The sequence below is a fragment of the Neltuma alba genome, unplaced genomic scaffold (assembly GCF_004799145.2).
Source record: "Neltuma alba isolate B1F8T4 unplaced genomic scaffold, ASM479914v2 tig00013029_pilon, whole genome shotgun sequence".
In the NCBI taxonomy this organism is placed as follows: Eukaryota; Viridiplantae; Streptophyta; class Magnoliopsida; order Fabales; family Fabaceae; genus Neltuma; species Neltuma alba.
The window spans coordinates 20293-33326 of NW_021637376.1; the positions used below are offsets into that span (position 1 = coordinate 20293).

At 34.5% G+C, this 13034-nt stretch overlaps 1 protein-coding gene across 1 annotated transcript; it reads left to right on the forward strand.

Moving 5' to 3' along the window:
- Positions 1–535: 535 nt before the first annotated feature.
- Positions 536–4043, forward strand: LOC114733708 (abscisic acid 8'-hydroxylase 4). Its single transcript, XM_028921206.1, has 9 exons — positions 536–834; positions 981–1306; positions 1556–1707; positions 2473–2721; positions 2863–2952; positions 3077–3155; positions 3258–3364; positions 3470–3588; positions 3787–4043. Exons 1-9 carry the CDS (start codon positions 611–613, stop codon positions 3875–3877), a joined length of 1437 nt encoding a protein of 478 aa, XP_028777039.1. The 5' UTR covers positions 536–610; the 3' UTR covers positions 3878–4043.
- Positions 4044–13034: the final 8991 nt, after the last annotated feature.

Genomic DNA, 13034 nt, shown 5'->3' on the forward strand with positions numbered 1-13034 from the left:
CAAAATTACACAGAGGTCACCTGAATAAGTAAAATTACCATGAAGGACCCAGTCCCATATTGTAAATATGAAATCTTGGCAAAATATCTAAAATACCCCTCAGTTAAATTGTGATTTAGTTTATTGAAGTTTTGTAATCAGCTAAAGTAAACTTGTTATTTCCCATAGTCAACTTGTCATTTAGCATACCTTCAATCAAGTTGTGATTTGATCTACTGAAATTATTATTCGTTAAAGTGAACTTATTATTTCCTATAGTCAACTTGTCATTTGACTGGGGGTATTTTAGACATTTCATCAAGATTTCATATTTACAATATGAGACTGGGTCCCTCATAGTAATTTTGTTTATTTAGGTGACCTCTGCGTAATTTCAGTAATTTGGGGGTATTTGTTTGTAATTTTCCCAATTGTTTAATGGCGGAAGCTGCCAGTCCTTCCCAAAGGCTTCTATATAAACCACTCCTCTTACCTCAGCCTAACGTCTCAGCCAAAGTCATCGGTGCTCACACGAAGACGCCCATAATCTTCTTTCGCTTCAACATTTATCCATATCAACAAATCCACATATCCACAAAGCAGAGAGAGAGAGAGAGAGAGAAGGTGGTGCATGTGTATGGAGATTTCTGCTATATTTCTGATATACACCATCATCTTCCTCTCTTCGTCATGCTTCCTCTTCCTCTCTTATCATCCCTCCATGAAGAAAAGACGACAACCTCAAGAACTCGCCGCCAAACTCCCTCCTGGTTCAATGGGTTGGCCTTACGTCGGAGAAACTCTTCAACTCTACTCGGAAAATCCCAATCGCTTCTTCGCTTCCAAACAGAAAAGGTTCCATATCTATCTCCCTCACACACACACACACACACACACACATATATAAACATAGCTCACTTCTTCTCATCAGTTTCTCACACACGTGTCTGTCTCTTAGCTTCCATGAAACCTATTATAACTTGAAGCTTTTTGTGCTGCAGATATGGAGAAATCTTCAAGACGCACATACTAGGGTGTCCCTGTGTGATGCTGGCGAGTCCTGAGGCTGCGAGGTTCGTGTTGGTGACTCACGCGAACCTGTTCAAACCCACATATCCTAAAAGCAAAGAGAGATTGATTGGTCCTTCTGCATTATTCTTTCACCAAGGAGATTACCATTTTCGCCTCAGGAAGCTCGTCCAGGCTTCTCTTTCCCCAGAAAGCATCAGAAAACTCATACCAGATATCGAATCCGCAGCCATTTCTGCTCTCCACTCCTGGGCTTCTCCTCCCGATCAAGTCATCAACGTCTTCCACGAGATGAAAAAGATTTGTCTCAGTCTCTTCTGTTTCTGTGCTTTTGTCAGTTTTCTGTGAATATATAAAGATCACATGAACTGTTAGCTGAAAGAGGAAATTTTGAATTTGAGAGATTTTCAACTGTGGCATTGGGGTTAGTTTTTGGCTTATTCGTTGTAATTTATCACACGCATGGCGTTGGATTTTGTTTTCATTTGTGGGGCTACATACTAATAATTTCGATGCATTATTACTGCTTTATTATGTCCCCTTTGACAGTTCTCTTTCAACATCGGCATCCTGTCTGTGTTTGGTCACTTGGATAGCAATTATAGAGATCGGCTCAAGGAGAACTATACCATTGTAGACAAAGGTTACAATTCCTTCCCAACCAGCATCCCCGGAACTGCTTATTCCAAGGCTCTCCTGGTAAGAACTATTTCATTTCATGTACATATATACTACCTCTTGTCTTAATTATAAGAACTAGTTGACTAATTTAAGAAGATTAAGGAAATAAGTTAAGTTAAGTTAGTTATTTGTAATAAACAGGTGTTGTCTTTTCTAAAATATCCTTACTAATCAAATGTGTTAGTTAGAACTATTATTATTAGAAAAGCTACCTTGAAAAAAATATATAAATATTAGAGATAAAATAGATTAGGCCTTATATTTATAATCAAAATAAAAGTTAGACAATGTCTTATAATAAAGATCGGAAGTAGTACCTTAATAAAATTTTACCCTAAATTACATATTGGTTGACTGTTCAATACATAATCATATTTTATATTAATTATAGTATTGATCTCAATGTATAATTTTTATATTAACACGAAAAAAAAGTGTTTATGCATACAGTAATAACTACATTCATAGGTAAAATAACATCCAACACTTCCTAATGTTATTTGCTAATACTATCCAACACCCTAACCTTATTTATGATGCATTCAACATCCTAAACTATAAATAGAATTAGGATGTTGGATGAAACTAAACAATATTATCAGGAGACTAGAAAAATAATATCAGAGTGCTGGATGCTACTTTATCTTACATTGATCTTTATACATAATAAACTTCTCTTTGTATCACTTTGATATGATATTGTAGTTTTGTCAATATTGAACTGATGTCAACAAAAGTACTGATATAATTTGTTATTGGGGGATTTTGGTGAAATATGTGAAGGCAAGGAAGAGAATAAATGACATAATTAGTGAGCTCATTAGGAAGTGGAAAGAGCAAAGGTTGATGGAGAATGAACTATTGGGGCACATGTTGAATTACAAGGACAACAAGGGCCAAGCTCTAAGTGATGATCAGATTGCTGATAACATAATAGGAGTCCTATTTGCCGCCCAGGACACAACAGCCAGTGTCCTCACATGGATCCTCAAGTATCTTCACGATGACCAGAAGCTTCTTGAAGCTGTAAAGGTAACATATCTATAAAGAGATTTGTCATATCCAAGTAGGCCATATCTATAAAACTGTGTTTGAATTTATATATTCAATAATAACATCGCTGTACGTGCGGTGTATTTAATCATTAACTGGTCAACAATAATTGCGATGCAGATAGAACAAATGGCAATTTACGAAGCCAACGAGCAAGGGAAGAAGCCCTTAACTTGGGGTCAGACTAGAAACATGCCCATTACATATAGGGTACGTGGTCCTACACTACTAACTACAGTTTCCTAGGTAGCTAGGTTTGAGGGTCCTGTTTTGTTTTTCGTGTTTCTTTCATGAATTGGTTTCCTCAACATCAGGATACTGTTTTAATTCGCAGGTGATACAAGAGAGCCTGAGGATGGCTAGTATTATTTCCTTTACCTTCAGGGAAGCTGTAGAAGATGTAGTGTACAAAGGTAAGATTATTATGAATTCTAGTCTTTTCGGTTCGACATAACTAATGTTAATTTGACTATGAATTGGTAAATAATATGTTTTACTATTAATTGACTGTTCAGGATATTTGATCCCCAAGGGATGGAAAGTGATGCCACTGTTCAGGAATATCCATCATAATCCAGAACTTTTCCCCGCTCCTCAAAGTTTTGACCCATCCAGATTTGAGGTAGGCTGCATATATGAAGAATAAATAAAAACTATAATTTGATTTGATTTTTCTTTTACAGAGGAAAATCTCAATTGCATTTTGATTCGTGTATGGATCATGCAGGTTCCTCCAAAGGCCAATACGTTTATGCCATTTGGAAATGGAGTACACTCTTGTCCTGGAAATGAGCTGGCCAAGTTGAATATGCTCATCTTTATCCACCATTTGGTCACCAAATTTAGGTACGTAACTCTTTTATGGCCTTCATTACTCTGAATTTTTTTTTCCTGAAAAATAATCATACACCTATTTTTTAAATTAGTCTCATATTTCTTGTAAAATTCGATAAGTTTCATAGATAATAAAATTAGACATGTACATTACTTATAATTTTAAACAGTACGAGAAGGGCGATTAATAATTTTTTGGTTGGTTTGCAGGTGGGAACTGATGCGAAATGAGAAGGGAATTCAATACAGCCCGTTTCCAGTGCCTCTACACGGTCTTCCTGCAAGATTTTGGAAGAACTAATTAATTAATTAATTAATTATATATGTTATTATTGGTCTTCTTTTTAATTACTTCTCCGGTCCTGAATATGAAACTCATTTTGTCGTACAAAATTGCACTACAAAATTTGTTTTATATTTAGGACTTGGAGAGTATTAATTTACTATTTACATATTGCATTCCACTACCTATAAAAAGCCCCTTCCATATATATATATATATATGAATCCATCCTCCTTAATTAACCCGACTCGACCCGAACAAAGCCTCTAGTTTTTTCAAGTGAGGTCATTTATATATCTAAGGTCTTCCATGTAACGCCTTCGCTATTATTTGTACGTTTCTACCTATTGTAATTGTGAGTGCTGAGATATTATAAATATATGCAGAGTTTCAAGCATGCATTTATTCTCAGTGTATGCTGTTTTATTAATGATTAATACATAATTGATTTTTATTGTAACTACTCTATATTACAAATTTAAATTTTATTATTTGTATCCAAAAAAAATTTAATTTTATTAATATATACACAGTTTCAAGCATGCATTTATTTCGGGAAGATTTTAAATTAGGAAAAAGTATCAACAATTATTTTGGAAGCGCAATAGACAAGTTTGTTTTCTTCACAACATTTTTAAATTCTTAAAATTTTTAATATTATCAATATACCAGTCCGTTAATTTTGACTCTAAATTTTTCCCTTTTTACTCTGACCTTACCCCAAGTATTTGTCTCCTCTATTCCATCACGTTCACATACTGTTAATGAACATATGAAAACGATTAATAAAATTTGTATTTGTTATACACTTGACACATATGTCATAATTGTAATTAATTTATTTTGCAAGTTTTTAATGTACGAGGTTGGTGTTACAATGCAAATAAATATCTTTTTATAAGCAACGTTAGAGCTCATCACGTTGATCAAAATGTTAATTAAAATTAGTTAAAGACAATCAATGTGTAAAAATTATAAGTTCTTTCTCTAAAATGTCTTTATTTATGAGGGGAGAGAGTATAAGAGAGAGAATAATAAAATTATTATAATAAAGAGAATTATGAAAGAGAGAAAATATGTGATGGAGAGATGATTGTTTGAAAAAATGAAATAATAAATATATTAAGTATCAAAATAAATAATTAATGAGCACAAAATAGAGAATTATCCACAAAAATTTAAGACAACATAAAAATGTTACTTATAGAGACAAGAAAGAGATAATAGTTGTTGTTTATAAAATGAAATGGTTAGAGTAATATATTGTTAGATCGCAAAAAAATTAATAATTTATATTCAACACAAAAAAACTTAACAAATCAAACTATTTATAAATTATAAATAAATAATGATAAAAAAAATTACCCTATTGGGAGAATCATCGATAGTACGATTCATGACAAGTGTCTCCAAAGGAAAATAACGTTAACACGCAACGATGAACCAGAAGCAAAATCGGGGTTACGTTTCTGTGGTGGAGAGTGCATACGGAATGACGTTGAGGTTCACGATCTGTCGTTCAAAAAGAGCCACGTGTTCCAAGCGAATCAGGCAGCGCCAAAGGAAGATCCACCCTTAGCTATACGGATCTGTTGGTCGTTGGTTTACAGCTAATATTAAAAAAAAACACGAAGGAATGAATGAAGGTAAAATCCAGGTCCAAAAAGAATGAAGGTAATTATTCTTTTCCATATAATTATGAAATTTATCTTAAAAACGTGCGTGTTGTGATTTACGTACTTTAAAAAATGTCTCTCGCCACTTGACGGGTGAAGTGTAAATAATACTCCCCGTTCATATACAAAAGTTTCACTTTTATATTATGTTTGGATGGAGAGAAAATTAAGGAAGAAAGAAAACTAGAAAGGAAAATAGAGAGAAAAGTGATTTTTTTTCTTGTTTGGATGAGGGAAGAAAAGTGAGAGGAAAGAAAAGTTGGGGAGAAAATGAGATGGGTCCCATAACCCATTTTCCTCCCAATTTTTCTCGAGAAAACGAGAAGAAAACGTATTTTTCCTTTCTACTCTTACATATGTTTTTTCAACAAAATAGTACCTATTTATTTTTTTCACTTTATTTATTATTATCAAGTCTTTCTTCTGTGTTTGTTTAATTGAAAAATAAAATAACTAAAATTATAAAAATCCTTCTAAAATGAATTGAAAGTGTAGAGATATTATAGGAGATATTATAAGATATGTAAATATCCTGTAATTAGTATATAGGATATGATGTGATATGATTTCATATTAATGAGTCATTAATACCTAGGCTCCTCTAGTGTATATAAATACCCAATCGAAGTATCAATAATATACACAATTTTCATTCTCTAAATTACATGGTATCAGAGCCAGTTTACTAGGGTTAAAAGAAACATTTTTTTCTGGCCTCCAGCGTCCGTCACTGTTCACCAGCGCCGTCACTGTTCACGCGGCTACCAAACGATCAGCTTTCCAGCCTCTACAGTGAACACGCACCGGCCATAGGAGGTCGCAGGGGTCCGATCGGCCAGCCACCGGAGTCTCGTCGTCGTCCGAGCAGCGCGTGGCCTTCACGCGCCGTCACCCTGCGCGGGTACTGTTCACGCGCCGTCGCGTTTTGCAGCGTTTTCCGGCGTCTTCTCTCGATTTCCGGCGTCTTCTGGTGTTTTCCGACCCATCCCTACTGCTTCTACCTTCTGGGTCACATTGTTTGTTATGATTCAGAGCAATTTTGGCTTCCTAAACAAGCGTTGACACTCTGGTTTGTGGTATTCTAATCTATTTTTTATTCTGTGGTCCCTAGTGTGATCCACTTGGCTGATTAGTATTTTGTGATAATTATTATCCTAATGGGTGATAACAAGTCTGTTATTTCTGAGATGGTTCCAGTAGTCACTAAGATTACTGAACACAAACTAACTTGGAAAAATTATCTGGATTGGAGTAAGACTATTCGTATTTATTTTCGGAGTATTGAGAAGGAAGATCACTTGACTGACAATCCTCCTGATGAAAAGGATGCCTCTCGCAAGTCATGGTTAAGAGATGATGCACGGCTTCTGTTACAACTTCGTAACTCTATTGACAGTGAGATCATGCCTTCTATTACTCATTGTGAATTTGTTAAAGAGCTAATGGATTATTTGGCACTCTTATACTCAGGAAAGAACAACATCTCTCGTATGTACGAGGTCTGCAGATCATTCTATCGGTCCGAGATGCCAGTTGACCGTTCCCTCACAAATTTCTTTATGGATTTTAAAAGCACCTATGAAGAGCTCAATGTTCTTATGCCTATTTCTGATGACAGGAAAGTTAATGTGTCTCACCGCGAGCAGATGGCCACCATGAGTTTTCTGACTACACTGTCATCTCAATATGCGGCTGCTCGATCACAAATTTTGTCGGGAGCTGACATCCCCTCTCTTGAAGAAGCTTTCTCTTGTGTACTGAGAACTGAACAAAACCCTTCCTCAACTCCCATTCCACCTACTAGTGCATTACTCAGTCGAGGCCAGAATGACAATCGAGGGCTCCCTAGTCGTACTGGTCCGAAACCAGGAGGTGGTAATCAGGAGCCCAAGGAAGTGATATGTTATTACTGCAAGGAACCGGGACATACTAAACGCACATGTCGTAAGCTGCAAAACAAGCAACAACGACAGAGCTCTGCCCATGTGGCCACAACAACCAGTGACATGATTACTATCTCAGCTACTGAGTATGCTCAATTGAAAACTGCAAATCCCCCCGTGAGCACTGCTAGTACAACAGGTAATGAGGCTACTGCCCTTGTCTCTTCTTCCTCCAAATGGATCATAGACTCTGGTGCTACTGACCACATGACAGGTAACCGTCATCTCTTCTCTAGCTATAATTCGTATGCCAACCCTTCTGCTATCACCATTGCGGATGGTTCCCACTCTCGTGTCCTTGGATCTGGATCTGTTAAACCTACTCCTTCTATTCATTTAAAATCTGTACTCAATGTCCCAAATCTTGCTTTTAACCTTTTGTCCCCTAGCAAGCTTACTCGCCAATTAAATTGTTGGGTCTCACTTTTTCCTGACCATTGCTTGATACAGGATCTTTTGACGAAGAGGATTATTGGTAGGGGCTACGAATCTGGCGGACATTACTTCCTTGATGATCAGGGGTCTCGTGCGGTGGCTTGTACTGGTGGTGTCACTCCATTTGAAGCACATTGTCGTTTGGGTCATTTATCTTTATCTTCTTTAAAAAAGGTTTATCCTCAGTTTCAGCATTTGTCGTCTTTAGATTGTGAGTCGTGTCAGTTTGCTAAACATCATCGTCTACCGTTAGTGTCTAGAGTCAATAAACGGGCTTCGTCCCCCTTTGAGTTAGTGCACTCCGATATTTGGGGTCCGTGTCCAGTTGAGTCCAAAGGTGGTTTTAAATATTTTGTCACATTTGTTGATGATTATTCCCGTACCACTTGGCTATATTTAATGAAAAATCGTTCTGAGCTTTTCTCTCACTTTTGTACTTTTGTTGCCGAAATTAAAACTCAATTCAATACGCTTATCCACACCTTGCGCAGTGATAATGCTAAAGAATATTTTTCTGAATCCTTTCGCTCTTTTATGCTTCAACATGGCATTCTTCATCAATCTTCTTGTGTGGATACACCGGCCCAGAATGGTGTGGCTGAAAGAAAAAATCGTCACTTATTAGAGGTGGCCCGTGCACTTTTATTTCAAATGCAGGTTCCAAAACCATTCTGGGCAGATGCAGTCTCCACAGCTTGTTTTCTTATTAATCGCATGCCCTCCTCTGTCCTTGATGGTAACATTCCCTACACCACTCTCTTTCCTTCCAAAGCTTTATTCCCTATTGATCCTAAGATCTTTGGCTGTGTTTGTTTTGTTCGAGATGTGCGTCCCACGGTCTCCAAATTGGACCCCAAGTCTCTTAAATGTGTCTTTCTTGGCTACTCTCGAGTTCAAAAGGGTTATCGATGTTTTTCTCCTACTTTGAATCGTTATTTGGTTTCAGCTGATGTCACTTTTCAGGAATCTGTTGCCTACTTTGCATCTAATGCTTCCGCTTTACCTTCTCCACCGGCGGAGGAGGATACCTTTCTGGTATATTCTGTTAGTCCAAGCTTGCCACCAGCACCAGCTCCCGTACTGGCACCTGATCAACCATCTTTGTCTTGGGTCTACACCAGACGTTTGAAGGAAACTACTCCTACTATTGCGCCACATTCTGCTCCACCATTATTTGCTTCGTCATCTGATCCTGCAGCAAGCATCATACACCCAGGAAAAACAAGTAGATTTATTGTTTTGGTTTTTTTTTAGCATTACATTACACAAAATATCTTTTTTTTTTCTTACAAAATTATTTGATATTAAAATGTAATAACATGATAATATATCTTTATCAAATAATTTAATTTTAAATTATATGATTATGTTAATATAAATATGGTTTTTCATTATGATATTTAATTTGATTTTAATCAAAATATATTTTGATATAATAGAAATGGTATTTTAGTCATCTATATATTTACTTATTTTCTTTCTTTTCTGTTTCTTTTGTCTATCCAAACATAAGAGGTGATAATATTTTCTCTCCAATTTTCTCTTCTCTTGATTTTCTCTCCTCTTATTTTCTTTCCTCTCAACTTTTCTTCCCATCCAAACAGAGGGTTAGAGATAGATCTAATCCAAAATATAAGTTGTATTTTTGAGTTTATCTGAATATTTATTAGTTTTTTTTATTTTACTCTTAGTTCACTGTATTTAGTAATATCTCACACATTAATATTACTCCATATATTCTCTTTCATAATTTTTTTTTATCTATTGCCTTTCATTTACTCTCTTAATAAATAAGAACAAATTTGAAAAAAAAATCTATTTCTGACTTATTTATTATTTTTAACTAATTTTAACTGTTAGTTTGTTAAACATGATTTAGTTATCTAAAACGTATATATAGGAGTAATAACTAGAATTCAAGTACTCAAAAAAAAAAATGCAACCAAACGTATTTATTATTTTTATATGATTAATAATTTTTAAGTGGGGATTGATATTTCAAAAGGAACAAAGACTGTTCGTATTTGGTGGAAGAGGGGGGACCAAAATTGTTTCATTGGACCTTCAGGATTTCATCATGGGTGTGGCTCCAAAAGTGAATTCGAGAAGGGCCTGTCGACTCATTGTAAATTATTTAAAATTAAAAATTTTTAGATAATAATTTAGTGCCGGAATAAAGGACCTAATTACGCTTATCATTGCAATAAGTATTAAAACTGCCTTCAGAAGAAGATGAAGCTAATGATTATGTGGACTAGTCGTATGAAAATTTTACGATAAATAAAAAGTTACAGGTTCAATCCACTTGTAATATTAAAATTTTAGTGTATGCCTTTCTATTTTTCTTCTCTTTTTTTTTTTGGGAAGAAAGAAAATAAGGGAAGCAGCATAACATCAAGAAAACAAAACAAGGATAAAAGACAAAGGAAACAACACATGACAGAGATGATCTGTTGGTGCCATATTTGGCATCCTTTCAACTTCACCCACAAGAAAACCAATAGCCTAAATTAATGCTGCGTCCACATGAACCCATCCCCATCTACGGGCTGTGTCCATTGCATCACTTATAACTCTCACCACCCCACTCTTGTAACGTCTCATGAAGGAAATCCCAAATCTTCCAAAAATTACTTTTACATTACGGGAAAATAGTCTCAGGTCCTATTTGGTAGAAAGTATCAAAAATCAGGGATAGGAATTGGGATTGGGATTGGGATTGAGAAAATCTATTAAAAGAATATTTAGTATAAGAGATTGCTTGTTATATGAGATTAGCTAAACCTATGTATGTGGGATTAGAAAATACCATTGGAAAGTGGTATTCTCCAGTCCTACTTTTATGGGTTTGCTTAATTCCATATAACAAGTAATTACTCGTATAAATAATACTTTAAATGGTTTTTTTCAATTGCAATTACAATCTATATCCCTTATTTTCAATACTTCGTATTAAACGGGACCTTACATTTACTTTGTATAACGCACAATCATTTAATATAAGCTAAAAAAAACACCGTTAGATCCCATTTGTTACGAAGCATATTTAATAATGAGAGATGAGGATTGAAATTATAACTGAGAAAATCTATTAAAAAAATGCTTAATATGAGTAATTGCTTGTTATCTGAGATTGAGCAAATCCATGTAAATGAAATTGAAGAATACTATGGAGGGAATAGGTATTCTCCAATCCTAAATAGCAAGCAATCCCTCTAATTAAGTACTTTTTTAATATGTTTTCTCAATTGTAATATCAAGTTTTATTTATAATTTTCAATACGAATGGAACCCTAATTGCTTTTAGATTGTAGGTCAGGTCAGTGTTTTTGAGGTTTCGCTAGACAAGGAAATAACTCCAATAAAATCTTATGTGTAGGGACTTCAGTGTGAGTTATATAAAAATAAATTTCATGTTAAATAAAGTTAAACTAAAAAAAGAGGTATATAGGTAGAAAAAGATTCACGGACTAATGTGTCAAGATTTTAGATTATGTCATACTCCAATATTCAAATTTTTCGTTATAGTTAATATTACCTCCGATCCTAATTATAAGAGTTAGTTGACTAATTTGAGGAGATTAAAAAAGGAAGTTAAATTAGTTATTTATAATAAATATATGTTGTCTTTCCTAAAATATCTTTGCTAATTAAGTGTATTGGTTGTAACTACCATTGTTATGAGGATTATCTTGAAAAAAATACATAAATATGATAAACAAAGTGGGTTGGGATCTTATATTTAAAACCAAAATAAAAGTCAAACAAGATCTTATATTAAGAAGATAGTAATTAATAACTGAGAATTAATTAATTACGTCTTGAAAATGAAAAAAAGGAGGCAAGGTCACAAAACTACAAAAATCCGCTGAATGAGACTGACAATACATTTTAGTTATCTTATTATCTACGCACCGGTAAAGAGCACAGCCACACATGAAGCTTTCATAGGCAACCACATTTTTCTCAAGAGACCTCGCTTAGGATCAAGCCATTATTTAGCATGCCATAAAAGGAAAAAAGGTCCTGATAATTAGGGATTACTTACCTTAATATGAGTGAAAACACCAATCAAATTCCAACAATTCACGGCTCTGGCTTATACTCTTAATTTTTTTTTTGTTACTTAAGAATTTATCAACCCTTTAGCGTACACTCTGGAATCCTCTACAAGTAAGTTTGAGATGACAGCTTGATCCAAAAATTTCAAAATATTAATTATTTTTCCGTGAACATTATTATTTTTTCAATTATAAGGACAAATAGAATTGAATTCACAACCTCTTATTTACAAAAGAAGCTTTCGTGCTACTGGGTCACATAGACACTGGCTCAAAGTATGGATTCTACTAGCTAGCCTTTTTTTTTTCTTTTTTTTTTGGCCAACTAGTCTTTTCTACATGTATATATTACATACTTATTTTACAGCTAGCCTTTCCAATTCTAATTATAAAACCTCATTTGTAAATTACAAACGAGATCTTATAATTAGAACCGTAAGTAGTACAAGTTCATGCAAATGTAGGAATCTTCTTCTTGCCAGTTAGTAGTTACAACCTTTTTTTTTGCTAGGTACAAGTATTCTCATATTGAAGGCAATCATATTCAAAATGTTGTCGAGTACTAAATGTGAATATCTTTTTTAGTAAAAATTTGAATATTTGTTTGTCATGTTGTTGCTGTGAATGACTAGTTTTTGTGCTAGAATCAATTCTCACGTTGGTCTTGCTGGCTACACCTGAATCTGAAGTTTATTTTCCATGGGCCTTGAAAATCCATCAATGTTTTGCCCGGGATCTGTTTGGGCACATAAAATATGTCTCGTATTCATATACCCAAAGAAAATTAATGGGCCATGGCCCATGTTAGTTTGGAATGATCTATGAAAGAAAATGCCTCACAAAACTTAACCTTAACCTCGCCCCAGAAATTTCCTCTATTTATTTTCTCTCGTGTAATTTATTTTTCAAAGAATTTAAACACTAAGTAAAGACAACAGTTATTGATTCCAATTTCCTCATGCTTGGTTGGCATCAAATAATCAATTGAAGTTCATTGCATGATATTGTGAAAGCTTGCTGGAAAGCTAAGTTGAAATTTATGGAGATATATTCTTTTTTC